At 36.9% G+C, this 20,144-nt stretch overlaps 1 protein-coding gene across 1 annotated transcript; it reads left to right on the top strand.

Moving 5' to 3' along the window:
* Nucleotides 1–3,785: 3,785 nt before the first annotated feature.
* LOC140515404 (coiled-coil domain-containing protein 186-like) lies at nt 3,786–10,890 on the top strand. Its single transcript, XM_072626078.1, has 4 exons — nt 3,786–4,115; nt 5,978–6,076; nt 6,256–6,342; nt 7,263–10,890. The coding sequence occupies exons 1-4, from the start codon at nt 4,014–4,016 to the stop codon at nt 7,374–7,376; spliced, it is 402 nt and encodes a 133-aa protein (XP_072482179.1). The 5' UTR covers nt 3,786–4,013; the 3' UTR covers nt 7,377–10,890.
* Nucleotides 10,891–20,144: the final 9,254 nt, after the last annotated feature.

The following is a 20,144-nucleotide window of genomic DNA, read 5'->3' as shown; positions in this document are numbered from 1 at the left end:
ATACAAATCCCTTTGCCATCCACGTTCCATTGGCTCATATCTATATTACCTCTATCCCTTTGTTTTCTCTGTATGGTCACCTATTCATAGGTGCCTTCTCTCTGATGGGTAAGCTTTTCAAACCCAAGTACCTTGTCTCCGCTTACAACAACAAAAAAGGGGGAATTGTTGAGGGCCGGGGTGGAGTGCTGTTGACAAGATCAGCAAAGACCTTCGGGGAAAATGTTCTTTGAGACTGTGCTCATTATCATCTGGAATGGCTCTGCATGCCACATCCCCAGATGTTGGTGTCTCAGACAAACAAGAGAATTACAGAAAACAAGGGATATGTAAAATAGAGGCCCTCTAGTCTAACAGTCTTTAAAGACAATAAGACTGGCCAAATCACTGGGACAGGAGACTAGAGCAGAATGTCATGTGGACTTACAGTTTCTGTCTATAAATACCTTGACCCTCAGATCAATAAACGGAACTGGTCTATCTTTTCCCGCCTCCCGTGTCTCTTTTCTTCAACCACTTCACCGAGCTGTGTAGGGATGCGGGCCATCTGCTACATCTGTGAGTTCATGAAGAGTGTGTGATTTTGAATTTTATTTTGGATTTTATTTTGATTTTAGAGTGGGAAACCCCTAGTGCAGAAACTCCATCTATTTAAGCAGCTCCCAACCCATCTTATTATCTTTTGTGTTTAAATTCCTTTCATTTCCAAATTAATCCTTTTTTTCCTCACAGGACCCTGATCCATGTCCTTGGGAATGACAGGCAGCAAGTGTTACAGGCTGCATTTCAAGCATACTAGTACTTCTAACAATAGATTGCAGAATTAAAGAAAAATGGGGGAAAAGTACCTGCCTCTCTTTTGTGGGAGATGGGGGACAAGGAGTATGGAACATTGCATATACCATTAAAATCATCTGATGATGTTACTTTTGCCAAACTGCTGTTTTTTTCTCTCTTTTTTATTCTTTGTTACAGGAGATGGTTCTCTGGGTTTGGGAGGAGGGAAGGATTAATTTGGAAATGAAGGGGATGTGAAAAAAAAAGATATTAAAAATTTAAAGAGTAATTGATTGGAGAGCTCTTCAGGTAAAGGGAAGGGCAGAGGGAGAAAATATATATTATAATATGACTTTTTCTGTTGAAATTGCCTTTTAAATAACTTGTTATATAAATATCTTCATGTCAGGAATGTTGGTAACAATGGCATACCAAAGACCTGAAAACTATTTTGGCAATGTAATGGTAAAACAGGTTGCTAGATATGGTATTGAGTTTTTAAGGATTTTTTAATATCAAATTTTTTAGGATTTTTTAGGATTTTTTAATATCAAATTAAAAACTTTGGTTGCTAGGTTTGGAAGCTCAATTCCATGTGGACAGTCTCGGGCGGGTAAAGGTGGGAACTTCTAAATCTTAGAGTTCTTACGAGACCCCCCAGGAAACGACTGGGAATCGAGGTGAACCGAGCTATCTCGTGTATTTCCGCCTCTTCCCGTGAGAAACGTGATGGGAGAGAGCTCTCCCCACCCTCGAGATTGTCCCGGATCTGGGCACACTATTGTTATCTAACAGCACGGTATTCAGATGCAAACTATGCCGCTGAAGAGCTTAAGTAGGATCAGGAAAGCCTGAAAGCTCTCTTGGGCGGAGGGACCACGTGTGTGAGGACACAAGGCTCCTCTTTCCTCTCTCTGCTCTCCCCTCCCCCTCTCTCCCCACTTATACTTCTACTTCCAATCTCTTATTGTAAGATCTTTGCTTCCTTGGGAGATTCTTCGCTCCCTCCTAAGGAAGAATTCCCCTGCACTTGTAACCAGACCCTGAAATAAAGCTCAACCCTTGTTCGACTTTGGAACGTCCTTTCTCTCATACGAGCATCCAGTTTGGCCAACCGAAGACCTCTGATAGAGGTGAGGTAAGAAGACTCGGGTAGCCCTCAGGCCTCTAGGCCTGGCATTTGGTTTTGGATTTAATTCCAAATATTTAGCCTTGTTTTCTTACCTTGTGTTAATAAATAAAAGATAAATGAAAATGTCTAATGTAAAAGTCCTTTTTAATTCAAAATAATATTAAAATAAAGGCAAACAAGAAATGTGAAGAGGCTCACCAAGAGAAAGAAACAATGGTGATGAAGTATGTCAGAGGTGAAAAAGAAACTTTAGATCTTGGAAAGAAAAGGAGGGACTTGAGAGAAAAGTCAGAGATGCAAATAAAGAAATTGAGAAGCATGTTAACAAAGTTAAACAGCTTTCTGAAGAAAAAGGAAGACTACCAGCTCCATAAAACAAAGGTGTAGAGTGTTTTTGTAGGTTAGATAAGAACTTTGCCATCTTCTGCATTTATGGTAATTAATAGTCATATAATCAAAACTTAACAATTTTAAAAAAACGTGAATATATTTTCTATTAGCCTGTCTCCCCAAATTTGCCTCTTTACTAAGTTAGCATTCTAATCTTGCCCATAGTAATTTTGATGTGCTAGCATGAAATACTGGTTAATTTTATTCAGACAATAACCATTTCCTCCTTACAGGCATTTTTCACCTATAACTATTAATGTTGTAAATTTTCTTTTGTATTCCAAGGTAAAGCTTCCAATTTGATCATTTATGGGGGACATAAATAACATCATTCACGTGTGACTTACTTTAAGAATTTATTTAATTAGACCACAATCTCATTATAGAGCATTTTAGCCATGTTCAGCATTTTGTTCATCTTTGAATGTCTTAGGAAAGGATTTCATCAATAATGTACCAAAATATGGCCTCATTTTATAACAATGAAATTTCGTAGTAAAAACTAACGGGAAAATCATTATCATACCGATGTAGTAATTATTATGTTTACTTTAATTAGATAAGTTTTAGGTAAGAAATGCAGCCAGTTGTTCACAGAAATTCTAAAAAAATTCATTTCATATGTCATTTTAACTTTTTATAGTTGGAAAGAAATAGAAGGATGTGATATGCACATACTTTCAACACAAATGGTGTATTAAATTTAAATGTCAGTAGTCATTCTACTTTTCTAATTTGGAAATTTTTCTGCCCTCTTGTGGGTTGATTTAAAATTGTTTTTTATAATTCTCCATTCTCAAAGAAACCTAAGATTGCATCGCTACTGCAGGTAGTTTTATGAATTGCTATGGCTAAAGACATTTGTCTCCCTCTGGTCAGCTACTTCCTGTGAGGAGTCTTTTTAAATTGAGCTAGCCTGCTTATCAGATAATAAAACTTGTTCATATAATGTGTAAGTAGTCCATACTTTTCAGTTTTTTAAGACTAGATAGAAATAGCAGTCCACTGACAGCTTACCAGAACCCAGGGTTAACTTCTTAAAGGGGTGTCAAAGTACAAGGAGAATTTTATTTTAATATATAAAGAAAATTTAGACTGAAGTTTTAAGGAGATGTTTGAGTCTGGACTAGGCACAACTCTTATGAAAAGGCTGAAGGTATTTTAAAAGAATACAGGAATTTATGGTATAATCTGAGAGTTTCTCAACTAAGAGTTATCATCACTCCACTTGTTTCATTCAGCTTCATTTTAAGAACTTTAACTTATAAATAATGGGCATACATAGAATCAGTCTTTATTTTGTGTGTGATTTCATCTTGACCACTAAATTCATTAAAGCTCATTGAAAGATTTTAATTTTACGTTGCTATTTACCGACAAGTTAGTGCAAGGATTCTTGATGTGAAATCCATGAATTTTTAAAAAATAATTAGAACTATATCATAATATAATTGGTCATATGTATTTTATGCGTTTAAAGCATATTTCAAGAAGAGTTCCATAGGCTTACTAGACTTCCTAAGGGATCCATGATACCTAAAAGGTTAAGAAAATCTGAGTTAGGGTAACTAACTCAGAGTCATTACTCTAGAAACATTCTTATAGTTGATCTTTATATGTATGTAAAATGTGTAGTAATTAATTCATTGCCTTAAATAGAAAAGCGAAAGCATGAACTAATAGCATTCTATTTTAGGAAAGGGATGCCACTAGAATGAGCAGAGAAATCAAGAAGTTGAAGGAAGATATCAACACTCACATCATCAAAGCAAAATGGGCACAAAACAAATTAAAAACAGAAACAGATTTGGACAAGGTTAGTATGATAACATGGTGTAATAATAATCTAATATGTTTTGCTCTCAAATACAGTAATGGGTAATGATGCCAAAAACTCAGTGTCATGGTATATTGGACATACTATACAGTTATGTGTGTATAAGGAAAGCTAGTTATTTGGAGATTTTTTTTATATTAAATCATCTAGATATTACATTCTACTCAGTATGATTTCCCATTAAAAAAATTAAACTTTAAGTGCTTTCTCTATCCTTACTGTTAAAAGACAGATTTAAAAAAAAATGACTTCAACAAATCTTCAGATTTATTATAAAGCTTTTGATAGCACTAAGCTTCTGATTTATAATCAGATGGCACAACCTGATAAACATCAGTAATGTTGACCAGTGAGGGGGGGAGGGGAACTGTGTAAAGCAATTGAATTAATAGGTTCAGTTTCTTAGAATTATTTTATGCAAAATTTCAATGGACATTTTTTACTCCAGATGCATTTGCTACTTAAAATATACATTTTCCGATTAGATCTTTCTGGATCATAAGAGTGACTATTGAACTTTGACCACTTAAGGCTTGGCAATAGTTTTCTGATGATGGCACTTATTAAGTGGTTTTTAGTGTGCATTTTGAAGTAGAAATCCAATGTTTCATTTGTGAACTTTCCTATTTTATTTTAGATTACACTTCGCCATCACATTTCAAAAGGTTGGAATTAAGGACATAGCTCTTAAATGAATGGTGTAATTTTACCAGTTTACTTTTTTCAATGTATAAATACTCATTCCAATTTTCATTGAGATCTTTGTGAAATTAAACGTTAGAATAATGTAACATTGGAACTGAATGGGTTTTAAAGATTATCTGATTCAGCCCCCAGGTGAGGAAATAGATAGCCAGACAGGTTAATTGTCTATCCCAGGGTCGCAAAACTAATAGAATATGGCAGAACCTGGCTGGGCTAAAATGTAGACCTCTCAACTTCTGATTCAGTGCTACTTCAGTTAACTTTATTAGCATTATTTTTGTTTGTTTTCTCTTTTTCATTTCAGGAAACCAAAGATAAACTTAAAGAAACAACAATAAAATTAACTCAGTCCAAAGAAGAGGCAGATAAAATACAGAAAAATTGTAAAGAAATGATAACAGCATATCAAGCACACATTGCTCCTTCACTAACCAAATAAGGAAAATTAACAATATTCTTTTTTTTTTTTAAATTTTCTATGCTTATATATTGAATGTATTTCCGCAGGCATTTTCCAATAAAATAGGCTGTTCTTTACATTAATGTCCCTAGGACGTAAAGTTGCACTTTAGAGTGTTCTTGGGAAAAGAAAACATCTTGTTAGAGGAAATACATGGAGTGAAGAATATATGAAATTCTTTAAAACAATTTTTAAATAGATCTAAAAATTTCATACAAATATTTCAGTGCTCATTTGAAATATGTCCATGTAGTGGCAGCATGGTAGAGTGAAAAGAGCATTCAACTTGGAAGCACAGATCTGGGATTTTCAATCCTATTTCTAACCTCTTAGTAACTGTGTTACTCTTGGCAAGTCACTTAACCTCTTTCAGACATAGTTTACCTATCAATAAAATGAGGATAACAACACATACTTCAAAGGGATGCTGCAAAGATCCAATGAGATATCTATAAAGTATATGTAAATCCTAAATTCTCTAAAAATTGCACTTATTGATATCTTGTAGAATAGGCACTGTGTTAGTTAAGGTTTTACTTATAGCTGTATTAAAGTAAAACATTGGTTAAATGATTTCAACAAATAACAAAATATAGTAGCAAAGCTTTTTATACTTTTGAAAGTGTGAAACTTAAAAACTAAATTCTTGGTTTTTCTTTTCATTCTCTTCCACCAGGAGTCAGAAGAAATTAAATCAAATGAATTAGATGCAAAGCTTAAAGTCACCAAAGGAGAGCTAGAAAAACAAATGCGAGAAAAATCTGATCAGCTAGAGGTGAGTACTTATGTTCTGTGCATACCTTCTACCATATAACAAATGCAGAAAGTCAGGACAGCTTCCTTTGCAAAAATGGTTTCTGCCTATTACAAAGAGCAGGCAAAGTGTTTGGCACAAGTTAATTGGTTCGTGATGGATAACATTTTATTGTGATCTCCTTTTTAAAATTTGACAAGGTGCATCGTGCGAAAATAAAAGAACTAGAAGATCTGAAGTGGACATTTAAGGAGCGTATGGATGAGCTATGGATACTAAAAACAAAGGTAATTGACTTAGTTATCATTGGGCCAAAGAGAGAATAAAGTAGCATTTTAAATTTTGATCATGAATCTTATTTGTTTGTTTGATTGTTTTGCAGGGAGGGGAGTAGGTTGGAGGAGAGGTGGGAATTGTGGAGACATCATTATACGACAGAATAGGCATTCTTGAATAATAAAATACAGTCCTGTTCTGTGCTTGTTTAAAGTTTTTGCCACTAGTGTGTTTTAGAATATTATACCCATTTCCAAACACACTTAAGCCAATATATAATATTAACGATTTGGTTTTAGGCATTTGACTTAGAAACAGTGTTGATAGCCAGTCAACTGATAAGGTATCTGAGCCCTTAATAGTTGTAGGGGAAAAATTTTTCATTAAGACTACAGAGACCCTTCCCTACAATTCCCCTGAATATGTTAATGCCACTTTAATTTCTAATAGTCTGGCAAATCAAATATATAGTATCTACATACCTCATTTTAAAAAATAATATGACTTTTTCCTCTAATATGCATCCTATTTATTGTGAAATACATTGTTAAAGCTATTAGCCTTTTCAAAATTAGTCTACCCTTTCAAAACACTGTCTTGAATCTATATAGCACTTTGCAACTTCAAAGTATTTTCATATACATTATTTCATCTGAGTCTCACTGTACAATAATTCTTTCACTAGGGCAAGTATTAATGCTCTTTTTTAGAGATGAAGAAACAGTTAGGAATTAAGTGATTTACCTAAAAAAGGACACAAATAGTACTTAGTGATAGAAATGGAACTAGAATCCTGATCTCTTTCCTCATTTTCTTTTTTTCCACAACTATACCACACTGCCTGGAGTATTTATAGAATATTAATATATAGTCACTACAATGAATTTTTATAAGAAACAAAAGAATATCATGTAACATGCTTATTTGGCAGGTAAAGTGTCTAGAAGATGAACGGTTAAGAACAGAAGATGAATTATCCAAATATAAAGAGATTATTAATCGCCAAAAAGCTGAAATTCAAAATTCATTGAAGCTAAAATTGTAGAGCAGGTACAGGACCATCTTCAAAGGTATTAAATAAGAAACTTTAATTTGTATTTATCATTAGATTTTTTTCTATTTGTGGGGCATAGTTTATGATTAATTACTCAGCAGAAATGAATTTAATGAAATGGGCATTTTCTGAATCAACATTTGTCAACTCTGCTTAAAATGAGTATCCTGTCAATTTTAATTTGTAACACTCATAGGTTCATCACTGTTTTCCATGTCTATCCCTTTGTTATATCAACATTTCCTTACTGTGAGGTACCATAAGTCAAAATGATTTCTAAAATTCCTGCCTTCATTTGAACTCTTTTAGGAGAGTGTTTGAGAAATTTCTTGTAATTTTTATGTAATAATAGTAATAGATAACATTTATATAGCATTTTTAAAATCTGAAAACTGCTTTACATGTTTTGTCATTTAGTCCTCACAACAACCCTGGAAGAGGCACTATTATTATCATCATCCTCATTTTACAGATGAGGGACACACAGAAGTTAAATAATTTGCCCAGCAATTTAAAATCTGTAAGTGTTTGAAGCCATATTTGAACGAAGGTCTTACTGAGTTGAGACCCAGTGTTCTATCCATGAAAGCTAAGATGAAAATTATATTTTTTGGTAATGACTATAGTAGTTATTATTATGGCAGCATGATTTTATATTTTTTTCCATTTCTTGTCTTTTTCACGCTAGTATAAGTACATAATCTTTTCCTTAAAAATATCTGAAAAACTGAATATTTTATTACTTGGCCTTGATAGAGCTCGATGGTAGATAAAAATTTTAAGAACAATGTCTTTCAGCAATCGTTGTATATTTTTTCATTAATGGCACTTTTTTTTTAGAAGTAAACAAGAAATTGAAAACTTGTCTGAAGAAGTTCATTAAGTATCTACTATGTGCTAAGTGATTAGGTATGTAAAGGCAAAAAATGAACAGTACTTTTCCTTATGGACCTTATGTTCTATTGCAGGGAGACATCATGTACCTGGATAAGTAAATACCAAATATATGCCCATCTGCTTTAGTTATTTAATAGTAGATTCATAAAGGTACCAATTCAAATAGAGATACCTTGATGTAATGGAAAATTAGCTGATTGTTGTCCTTTGTTCTTGAAGATCAAAATGACCTCAAAAGTACACTGTGTTTGGAGTCAGAGGCCCTATTGCCTGCAATTGGTGTGATGACTGGAAATTAATTTCTCTTCTCTGGGATTTGGTTTTCTCATTTCTAAAAAAAGAAAAAAGAATTCAGATTGGATGACCTCAAAAAGTTTTTTCAACTCTAAAACTTTCAGATGCACACTTCTAAGTGTTCCTTGTCAAGTGCCAGCAGCCCCTGTTGTTATGCTCATCAATATTATTAATGAAAATGATAGCTAGCATTGAAATGGAGGTTTAGGACTTGCAAAGCACTTTACTAATATTATTACATTTGATCCTCAAAACAATCCTGGGAGGAGGGGATTATTATAATCCCCATTTTATAGATAAGGAAACTGGGGCAAACAGGGGTTAAGTGACTTACAAAGGGTTACACAGCTGACATGAGTCTGAGGCAGAAATTGAATTCAGATTTTCCAGATTCCAGGCCTAGAACTCTAACCATTGTGCCACCTAGCTACTTTTTTATGTTTTTAGATGATGCTCTTATTTGACACAATCGACATTCCTCTCAAAGGGTCTTTGAATGTCAGAGCTAGGAAAACCTTAGAAATGATCTAATCCAACTCCCTCGTTCTGCAAATAGAAAAGCTGAGGCCTAGAGAGGGAAGATGACTTGCCCAAGGTCACCTAGGTCATTTGTTGCAGAGCTAGAACTGGAATCTAGACTTTCTGGAATCTAGGTCCCTATTTTGGAGATCTTTACATTGCACCATGCCTTCTGTGTCCTCTGTATTTTTTTTCTTAAGTTGAAATTGTAACCTGAGATATAACACTAACCAACTGTGACCTCAAACAAATTATTTCCTTTCTCTGAGACTCATTTTGCTAATCTGAAAAACGGAGAGTTTGGATGAGCTGTCCTCTAAGGTCCCTTTCAGTTCTATGACCTTCAGACACAATCAGAAAAGACTCATAGATAGCTAAGATAGTAAAGGACCCTGGTAGTTTGTTTCACTTATTTCATTAAGCAAATGTCAGGCTTGAAAGTTAAAAGACTCTTTAAATAAGTTGCACAAATAGATCCTTTTAAGCACCAGGAAATTCTTCCCAGTGATCACACATTCACAGGAACCTCTGGAAATTAGATGGACTATACGCCATTGCTTTGACTTTGCAAAATGCCCTCCTGGTGAATAATGTCTCAGCTTGCCTGAAAGAAAAAGATTTATATTGGGTCAATTTATGTTTATTTTGAACAAATGTCACTGAGGCTGAAAATAATCTAGAAGTTTGAGTTAGGCATTGACCTTTTCCCTGTAAAAACACCTTAACGGAGAATTTGGTTCCTAGTTCCAATTGCTTTTTAATGTAATGATAAGAAGCAAATCTGGGCATCAGAGTCTCTGTCCATAAAATAGAAGAAATAGGAATATAATAATCCTCTCCTTTGATGCCATGAAGTTGCTTTTGCTACTGAATTACTGGATAACCTTAAGTAAATTTGCTGGGTTTCACTTGCAAAAGAAGAGGGTTGATTGAAGGTTTCTGCTGGTCCTAAAAGTCTCTGATTCTTAAATCTACAGATCGTGACTTTGTAATCATGAGATGAGAACTGTAAGGTTTTCCTAGCAATAGTGCTGATTTTGGACAATAGATACCTTGCTGGAAGTTCCAGAGAAAAAAGTTCATTGACACTGTGTTATAGAAACAGCACAGCAGGCCTGACTTCTGGCCCCACCTCTGCCTCTGAAAAGCTGTGTGATTGTGGGTAAGACACTTTATCTCTCTGGGCCTCAGTTCTCTCCTGTGTATACAATGAGAATAATTATGCCTGTCTACTTTCTCCACCCTTGCTTGTCATGAAGACCAATTGCAGTTATGGATGTTCAAGGGAGGCCTCAGAATGCTGTAAAATGATGGACAAATGTAGGGAACTATTATTATTAGGACTCCCAGGTGGTACCTTAATGATCCTTGTAGCCCTTAAATACTGTCTATATTATTGGCAGCTTTGGCCAGAGCAGAAAATGTGTTGTGAGCCATGGGGATGTAATTATTGTCTTTGACCCTGAGAACCCAGTGATGAGACAGGCAAGATAGATCTTGCCAATTCTTTCCAAATATACCTACTGTGGTGTCCCAACAAAGGGTACAACTTTTAACCTCACCTAATCCTGGCCGGATGAACTTGACTTCAAAATGATCAGTGGATATTTCCCTGTTCGAGCTCGCAGCAGTTTCTGGGGATGAGTAAACTCCTCTTTGCCTTTTGGACTATGTGTTCCATGAGGGCAGGGACCATGTCTTATCTAAGAACACTAGGGTCTTATATCAGATTGATGCCATCTTGGGGCTGTGGGCAAGGGAAGTAGAGAAAATTTAAAACTTGTGAAAGTGAATGTTGAAAACTCAAAATACATTAATTAATTAATTTATAATAAAAAAAGAACACTAGGCTCTCCCTTCTACCCTGAGTGTCATGCAGTGTGCTGCATGGAATAGCATCCCATCTGATCTCCCTAGGGGTGGGGAGGGGGGGAGGAGGAGAACAGGTATTGTTATCTGCTTCATTTTTTATTGTATTTTGCCTGGGTCTCTTTTTCCTTTATCTTCTTCTCCTTTGTATCGTTACTTCTTCACTTAGATTGGAAGCTTCTGCAGAGCAGGATCTGTGTCATAATTATCTCTGTACTCCCAGGACCTGGCACAAGACCTTGCCTCCAGTAGGCAGGTAGGATGTGTTGGTTAAATGGAATTGAATCGAACCCCTCACTAGTGCCCAAAATACTCCATTCAACAGGTTTTCTACCAGTCCCCTGAATGTGGCTCACTCCAGCCTCTGTGTCTTTATCCCATATTCTCAAGTAAATTTTACCTGTCCTTCAAGGACCGTCTCCACTCCCACCTCCTCCATGAAGTCTTTCCAGGCCTTCCCAGACTACCATAATTAATCCTTCTAGGTTCCTGGATTGCTCTAATTGTGCCACTTAGACAATTCAGTTCAGTTCCATTCAAGTAAGGTCAACAAATATTTACTAAGAATCTGTAGAGTAGGCCTGGTGTTCAGGTACAACCCTGGGGATACATAGGTAAAAGCAGCATGGTCATTGGCCTTAGGGAGCTGAAAATAAAATAGGGAGGTTACAAAATGTATGGAAATAATTGTGATATGAAATAGATTAAGATAAGGGCATAGGAGAGACCCAGAAAAAAGTTCTCTAAGAAGATGTTGGGTAGAGATGTTTTTAGAAAAATATGAATAGACTTGCATGAAATTGTTTTTGTCCTTCATTGCTGAAGAAGACCATGACATCAGAGAAATGATGACATAACTGGCACTTGACTTTGTTTTGAGTGAGGGAGGGCTGTGCAGGTCACCAGCCTCACTTCTCTTCCAGAGCCGTCTGAATCCAGTGACCAGACATTCCTCAGGATGACTGGAGATGACCCAGGATGCACTGGGAGATGCACAAAATAATGAAGAGCAAAATGAGCAGACCCAAGAGAATATTGTGTACAATAATAGCAATATTTATTATTTTAAGAACAACTTTGAGTGACTAAGTCATTTTGACCTAGGAAGGAAGATGCTATCTGCATCCAGAAAAAGAAATGATAAGTAGAACTATATATAGAATGGTTTTACATATATATAACATATATGTGTATATACACATACATATACATGTATACATATATATATATGTATATATACATATTTGTGTGTAATGATAGCCATCTTTAGGCCATGAGAGAGGGAAGGAAAAAAAGGGAAGAGAAGAAATGAAAGTTACACGATAGCTTTATTATATATTTCAAAGAAATAACAAGGTGTATGTAAAAGATTTGCAGTTTCATGAGCAACCATCTTTTTTTGTTCTGCTTTGTTCTACTTTTGTTCTACAGTGTCAAAGAAATGTTTGTTTTGTTTCATAAACTAAAATTTAAAAAAAGAAAATGTGGGGTAGAAAAGATTTCTCTTGGCTATAGGGAATGGAATCAAGGAAGATTCATTTTCTCACTAGTGTTCTTTAGTTACTTAATTTTCCTTCCCTCCCCTCCCCTCCCCTCCCTTCCCCTCCCCTCCCCTCCCCTCTCCTCCCCTGACTACCTGAAACCCATGATCCCAGAAAGAGCCTTAGCATTATTTTGAGAAATTAGTCAAGAAAACTTCCCCTATACCTTAGATCCAGACAGTAAAATAGAAATTGGAAAAAAAATTCACCAATCTCTTCCTTTAAAAAAAATCCCCAAATGTGAACTATCAGGAACACTACAGACAAATTCCAGAGCTCCCAGTTGAAGGAGAAAGTATTAGAAGCTGCCACAAAGAATCGATTCAAATATCATGGTTCCACAGTTAGGATCAAACAAGAATTAGAGGCTTCCATAATAAAGGGGTAGAAAGCTAGGAATATGATATTGGGAAAGGTAAAGAACTAGGAAAAGTAAGCTGTGCAGCAAAACTGAATATAATCATTCAGAGGTAGAAATGGACATTTTATGAAATTAGAGAAATTTCAAGCATTCCTTAACACAAGAATCTAGAGAAGCATACAAAAGAGAAATCATGAACGACTCAATGTTGTTAAATTGTGTGCATTGCCATATGTGAAAATGGCACATGCAGCTCATAAGATGTTTCTCCTTATAAGGGCAGTTAGAAAGTGTCTACATAGACACTTACCATGGCTGTGATTTAATTATGTTAGGGTGATCTCAGAAAATAAAATGGAGTAAGAAAGAGGCAAGCACTGGAAGAAGGGCAAGGGGAGAGATTAGAATGGGGGAAATTTTCTCACATGAAAGAGACATGCAAGGAAGAGCTTTTACATTGAAGGGGGAATTGGTGAGAGAGTTAGTGGACTGTGCTTGGACCTCACTCTCATCAGATTTGGTTCAAGTAGGGAAGAATATATGAATATTCAGTTGTAGGTAGAGTTCTATCTTACCCAACAGGGAATAATTGGAGAAAAGGGTAAGAAAAATGGGGTAGAGGCTGAAGAGAGGAGGAAGGGCAGATTATGGCAGGAAGTGGTTAGAAGGCAAGTAGACCCTTGAAAAGGGACGGGATAAAGAGAGAGGGGGAAGGAGTTAAATAAGAGACTGGGGCACAAACTGTTATTCTTCAGCTGAAGAAAAAAGGCTGACAGCCACATTGTGATCTCAGACCAAGCCGTGTTCGTCCTCTGTTTTCGAAGAAGACCATGACATCAGAGAAATGGTGATGTGACTTACACTTGACTTTGTTTTCAGTGAGAGAGGGCTGTGCAAGGTGATTTCTCTGATGTCATGGTCTTCTTTGAAAATGAAAATGAAGGATGAACACAGGACTGTGAATAGACCATTGGATAATCCAGCTCATCCTCTCCCTTCTGTCTCCCTCTCGCCTTCCTTTGGGTCTTTGGTGTTTACTGGCTCGATGTCCTTCTTTTCTTCCTTCCTTCCTGTTCCCAAAACCTGAAACCCAGTGCACTCTGAAGCCCATGGGTTGGACAACAATAGGTCCCTGCCCAAGCTCCATTTAATGGCTGCTTAGAGTGATTGTCACTAGTAATGGTTTCTGTTGCTTTAGTTGTTTTTTCTTTTGTTCACTAAAAGGGTCATTCCCTGACTACTTCTTAAAGAGGCCTATTCACACAGACCAAGCAAAAACAGACCTAATGATAAGAGATACTCAGGGAAACTATCATTTTACTAAAAGGTACCACAGATAATGAAGTAATATCAGTAAGTTTCTCTGATAAATACCTCCTATCACAAATATGTCAGCAACTGAGTAAAATTTATGAAAATATGAGCTATTCCCCAGCTGATCAGTAGTCAAGGGATAGATACTGGGAGTTTTCAGAAGAAATCCAAGCTATGTATAGTTGTATGAAAGAATGCTCTAAATCACTAATTTTTAGCGAAATGCAAATGAAAACAGCTCTGAGGTACCAGCTCACAACCGTCAGAAATGACAAATGCTGCAAGGGATGAACGAAAATAAGCACAGTAATGAATTGTTGGTGGAGTTACCTTGTGGTCCCACCATTCTGGAGAACAATTTGGAACCATGCGCAAACTGGTATAAACCTGTATAAGGTTATCCACTACCAGGTTTGTGTCGCGGAGAGATCAAGGGAAAAGGAAAAAGACCCATAGGTACAATAGCAGGTTGATAGTAGCTCTTGCTGTGGTGGCCAAGAGTTGGGCATTGAGCTGGGGAGTGGCTGAACAAGTTGAGGCACATAGTAGTGACGGAGCACTACTGTGCTATAAGAAATGACAGGGGCGCGGTGGGTGCTATCGTGGCTTCTGTGGGAACAGCGACGTGTAGAGGTTCTGTCCCTAGCAGAGCTCCAGGGGGGCCGATGGTCGCGATCCTGAGTGGGAAACATGCTCCTGGTCGCCCCCCTCCTGGAGCCTTTCGGAACCCCCTGCCCCCCACTCCAGGCCGACTGGGGGGAACCCTTACCCAGAGTTCGGCCTCGGCTCCCCTGGAATCTTTGCCAGGGCCGGGCTATCCTGGAGCCCGGAGCCTGGAGTGAGTGACGGGACGGATCCCCTGTCTTATTTCTTCTGGGGTAAAGTGGTGAGGGGATCCTGACGCGACTATGAGAGCTCAGCATGCCCACAGCTCACTGTCCTGGTCAAGCAGTAGAGAATCTGCCCTGGGATTTCTCTTGTGGGATTGCCTGTGGTTGGGCTTCTGTGGGATAGGGAGATGTCCCCAAGATGGCTTGAAGAGTAGTAAGAGAAGTCATGCTACAAGATCCTTCAAAATCTGTGGGAACTTCCATTGCGCCATCTTCAGAGATGACTTCTGAGGGGAATTCTATCCTCAGTGTGGTCGTCACTGGTACATCAGACCGGAGGAAACCTTTAGTTCAGCTGATGTCCTTATTTCAGCAATTCGTGATGGTACTGAAAAAGCTGAGAGACAGCTGGATGTACCGGAACACTGGAAACTCAAAAATTTTGCCAGAAAGCAAAATAAGGAATGGCTACTGATCAAAAGTCATTTCACTGATTCATTTATTTTTTCCTTATGTACCACTACTCTTTATCATCACTACAGGCTTGTATTGGGTTAGTTTAAGAAAATATTCCCAATAGCTGTGAATTAGTTTATACAATACAATGTAGTTGCCATTTTATGCTTGAATTGACTTGACATTCAACCCATCATGCAGCAGTACCAAAAAGGTTTATTTCAAAAATCAAGGTATTTTTTAATAAGTTGAACTATACAGAACCTTCGTGAAACACACTACAGTAAAAGCAGAGAACATAGCAGAATCCTAAGTTTTGTATGATGGGAATACATCTATATAAGTAAAAACCGACAGGCTTATCTCTAAGGCATTTGCTGCAGATGAGAACAGAGATCATTCTAATGATTACAGATTCTCTATAACACTTGTGACTTCCAACTAACGGTACTAGACTTAGATGCCATGGAGAAGTAGAATGTACATTGTATGAAACTTTGGCAGTCTAATGGCCTGAAAGGAAGAAATGGCAGGATGGGTTTTGATATGTGTAGTGTAATGTTCTTTATTAAAAAGAAGCTTCTTGTTAGGGTCATATTACTGCACTGTTTTCCATTCTATTTTTATTTTCATACCCTCAATTCTAAGGGTTTTTGAATTTTTAAGATTAGTTCAGAACTATAGCTCTCGATTTTCCATGTTTCTGTGTTTTGATTGTAGATGGTATTATTTGTACTCAAAATTATTTGAACCTTCTTTTACTCCTTAAACTCTGATTTCCTTCTGTTATAATATTCTTTCCCATTTATGATCTTTATTCATACTGTCATGTCTAGTCCTTCCCCTCCACGACCATTAACTCTTAAAAATAATAGATATGCAAAGATCATTGGATTCCACGTCCAAAAAACAAATCTTTAAATATTGCAAAAAGTCAGATTTTTAATGTAAGTCATTAAAAGGGGATGGAGGGGATAGTGAGAATTAATCAGTTATATAGAAAAAGCCAAAATTCAACTAATGATTACCAGAGGGAAAACATTGGAGGGCCAATTAATTTAGAGAATATATTTCTAAAGTTATTAAATTCATTTTCAATGTAAAATACATATATTAAGCATGTGGAGACTCTGCTGTAATTGTATAATTACAATGTTAATGCCAGTCTTACTAATACTTATAACTTCAAAAAGGATTTAGAAGGTTTAGATGTTACAATTTTCTTTAAATCTTTCCCTTTAAATCTCACGTACTTTTCCTCTTTTTATATACCTGAATTTTGACAAGTTTTTTTTTTTTAAGCAAATGCTGTTACAAAATTGAATTTTTAGGAAAATGTACTTGGATGTAGCATGCTTTAGGCCCGTAAATAATAGATTGCCTCTACTTCATAAAACAAAATAGAAGAGAGAATTTAAAAAAGATCTTAGCCACCCCTAATTCACTTCATTTTTTTTTTTTTACTTTTAACATTTATTTTCACAAAATTTTGGGTTACAAATTTTCTCCCCTTTTATCCCCTCCCCCCCCCAAACCCAAGCATTCTTATTGCCCCTGTGATCAATCTGCTCTCTCCTCTATCCTCCCTCCCTGCCCTTGTCTCCGTCTTCTCTTTTGTCCTGTAGGGCCCGATAGCTTTCTTGACCCCTTAACCTGTATTTCTTATTTCCCAGTGGTAGGAACATTACATTTGATCCTAACACTTTGAGTTCCAACTTCTTTAGCTCCCTCCTCCACCCCTTCTCCTTGGAAGACAAGCAATTCCATATAGGCCAAATCTGTGTAGTTTTGCAAATGATTTCCATACTAGTTGTGTTGTATAGGACTAACTATATTTCCCTCCATCCTATCCTGTCCCCCATTACTTCTATTCTCTTATGATCCTTTCCCTCCCCATGAGTGTCGACCTCGGATTGCATTCTCCTCCCCATGCCCTCCCCTCCATCCTCCCCCCCCACCCTGCTTGTGCCCCCGTCCCCCACGCTCCTGTATTATGAGATAGGTTTTCCTATCAAAATGAGTGTGCAATTTATTCTTTCCTTTAGTGGAATGTGATGAGATAGACCTCATGTTTTTCTCTTGCCTCCCCTCTTTATCTCTCCACTAATAAGTCTTTTGCTCTAATAAGCCTCTTTTATGAGAGATAATTTGCCCCATTCAATTTCTCCCTTTCTCCTCCTAATATTTCTCTCTCACTGCTTGATTTCATTTTTTTTTAAAGATATGATCCCATCCTCTTCAATTCACTCTGTGCACTCTGTCTCTATGTATGTGTGCGTGTGTGCATGTGTGTGTGTGTGTACTCCCACCCAGTACCCAGATACTGAAATGTTTCAAGAGTTACAAATATTGTCTTTCCATGTAGGAATGTAAACAGTTCAACTTTAGTAAGTCCCTTATGACTTCTCTTTGCTGTTCACCTTTTCATGGTTCTCTTCATTCTTGTGTTAGAAAGTCAAATTTTCTTTCCAGCTCTGGTCTTTTCATCAAGAAAATTTGAAAATCCTCTATTTCATTGAAAGACCATTTTTTCTCCTGAAGTATTATACTCAGTTTTGCTGGGTAGGTGATTCTTGGTTTTAGTCCTAGTTCCTTTGACTTCTGGAATATCCTATTCCATTCCCTTCGATCCCTTAATGTAGAGGGTGCTAGATCTTGTGTTATCCTGATTGTATTTCCACAATACTTGAACTGTTTCTTTCTAGCTGCTTGCAATATTTTCTCTTTCACCTGGGAATTCTGGAATTTGGCCACAATGTTCCTAGGAGTTTCTCTTTTTGGATCTCTTTCATGCGGTGTTCTGCGGATTCCTTGAATATTTATTTTGCCCTCTGGTTCTAGAATCTCAGGGCAGTTTTCCTTGATAATTTCATGGAAGATGATGTCTAGGCTCTTACTTTGATCATGGTTTTCAGGTAGTCCCAGAATTTTTACATTGTCTCTCCTGATTCTATTTTCCAGGTCAGTTGTTTTTCCAATAAGATATTTCACATTATCTTCCATTTTTCGAATCTTCTCGCTATGTTCTGTGATCTCTGTCTTTCTCATAAAGTCCTTAGCGTCCATCTGTGCCATTCCAGTTTTGAAAGATCCATTTTCTTCAGTGAACTTTTGAATCTCCTTTTCCATTTGGCTAATTCTGTTTTTGAAAGCATTCTTCTCCTCATTGGCCTTTTGAACCTCTTTTGCCAATTGAGTTAGGCTAGTTTTCAAGGTGTTAATTTCTTCAACATTTTTTTGGTTCTCCTTTAGCAGGGAGCTGATCTGCTTTTCATGCTTCTCTTTCATCCCTCTCATTTCTCTTCCCAGTTTTTCCTCCACCTCTCCAACTTGATTTTCAAAATTCTTTTTGAGCTCTTCCATGGCCTGAGCCCATTGGGTGGGCTGGGACACAGAATCCTTGATTTCTGTGTCTTTGCCTGATGGTAAGCATTGTTCTTCCTCATCAGAAAGGAAGGGAGAAAGTGTCTTTTCTCCGAGAAAGTACCCTTCAATAGTTTTATTTCTTTTCCCTTTTCTGGGCATTCTCCCCAGCCAGTGGCTTGACCTCTGAATATTCTCCTCACACCCACCTCGCCTCCTGGTCCTCTAAATCATTTCATTTTAAAAAATGTATTTGTTTTCAGTTTTCAGCAATCACTTCCATAAGTTTTAAATCTTCTTCCCCTCTCTCCCCTTCCCTACCTGAGATGGCATGCAATCTTATATGGTTCAACACATACATTCTTAGTAAACATTTTCACATTAGTCATGTTTCATAGAAGAATTAAAATGAATGGGAGTAATCATGAGAAAAAACAAAACATAAAAAAAGAGAAAGTAGTCTGATCTATTCTGCATTCTAATTCTATAGTTCTTTGTCTGGATGTGGATGGCATTTTGCATCGAGTCCTTTGGAAATGTTTTAGATCATTGCATTGCTGTGCAGGGCTAAGTCTATCAGAAATAGTCCTCCTACACTGTGGCTGTTACTGTGTATAATGTTCTCTTGGTTCTGCTCACTTCACTCAACATCAGTCCATGTAAATCTTTCCAGGTTTTTCTGAAGTCCACCTGTTCATCATTTCTTATAGCAAAATAGTATTCCATTACATTCACATACCACACCTCCTTCAACCACTCCCCAGTTGATGGGCATTCCCTCTATTTCCATTTCTGGGCCACCTCAAAAAGTGCTGCTATAAATATTTTTGTACATGTAGATCCTTTTCCCACTTTTGTCATCTCTTTGGGATACAGTCCTAGAGCAGGTATTTCTGGGTCAAAGGGTATGCACGCTATTATAGCCCTTTGGGCATAGTTCCAAATTGTTCTCCACAGTGGTTGGATCAACTCACAGCTCCACCAACAAGGAATTAGTGTTCCAACTCTCCCACATCTTCTCCAACAGTTATCATCTTCTTTTTTGTCATGTTAACCAATCTGATAGGTGTGATGCGGTACCTCAGAGTTGTTTTGATTTGCGTCTCTCTAGTCAATAGTAATTGAGAACATGTTTTAAATATGATTATAGATAGCTTTTATTTCTTTCTCTGAAAACTGCCTCTTCATATCCTTTCACCATTTATCAACTGGGGAGTGACTTGTATTCTTGTAAATTTGATGCAGTTCTCTATATATTTTAGAAATGAGGCCTTTATCACAGCCATTAGTTGCAAAGATTTTTTCCCACTTTTCT

Source organism: Notamacropus eugenii, chromosome X, assembly GCF_028372415.1.
Source record: "Notamacropus eugenii isolate mMacEug1 chromosome X, mMacEug1.pri_v2, whole genome shotgun sequence".
Lineage (NCBI taxonomy): Eukaryota > Metazoa > Chordata > Mammalia > Diprotodontia > Macropodidae > Notamacropus > Notamacropus eugenii.
This window is presented reverse-complemented; position numbering and strand designations above follow the sequence as displayed.

Coding starts and splice junctions, on each gene's coding strand:
- LOC140515404 (XM_072626078.1), top strand. CDS start 4,014: ATGAGCAGAGAAATCAAGAAGTTGAAGGAAGATATCAACACTCACATC. Junction 6,077..6,255: donor AAAAATCTGATCAGCTAGAG/GTGAGTACTTAT, acceptor AAATTTGACAAG/GTGCATCGTGCGAAAATAAA. Junction 6,343..7,262: donor TATGGATACTAAAAACAAAG/GTAATTGACTTA, acceptor CTTATTTGGCAG/GTAAAGTGTCTAGAAGATGA.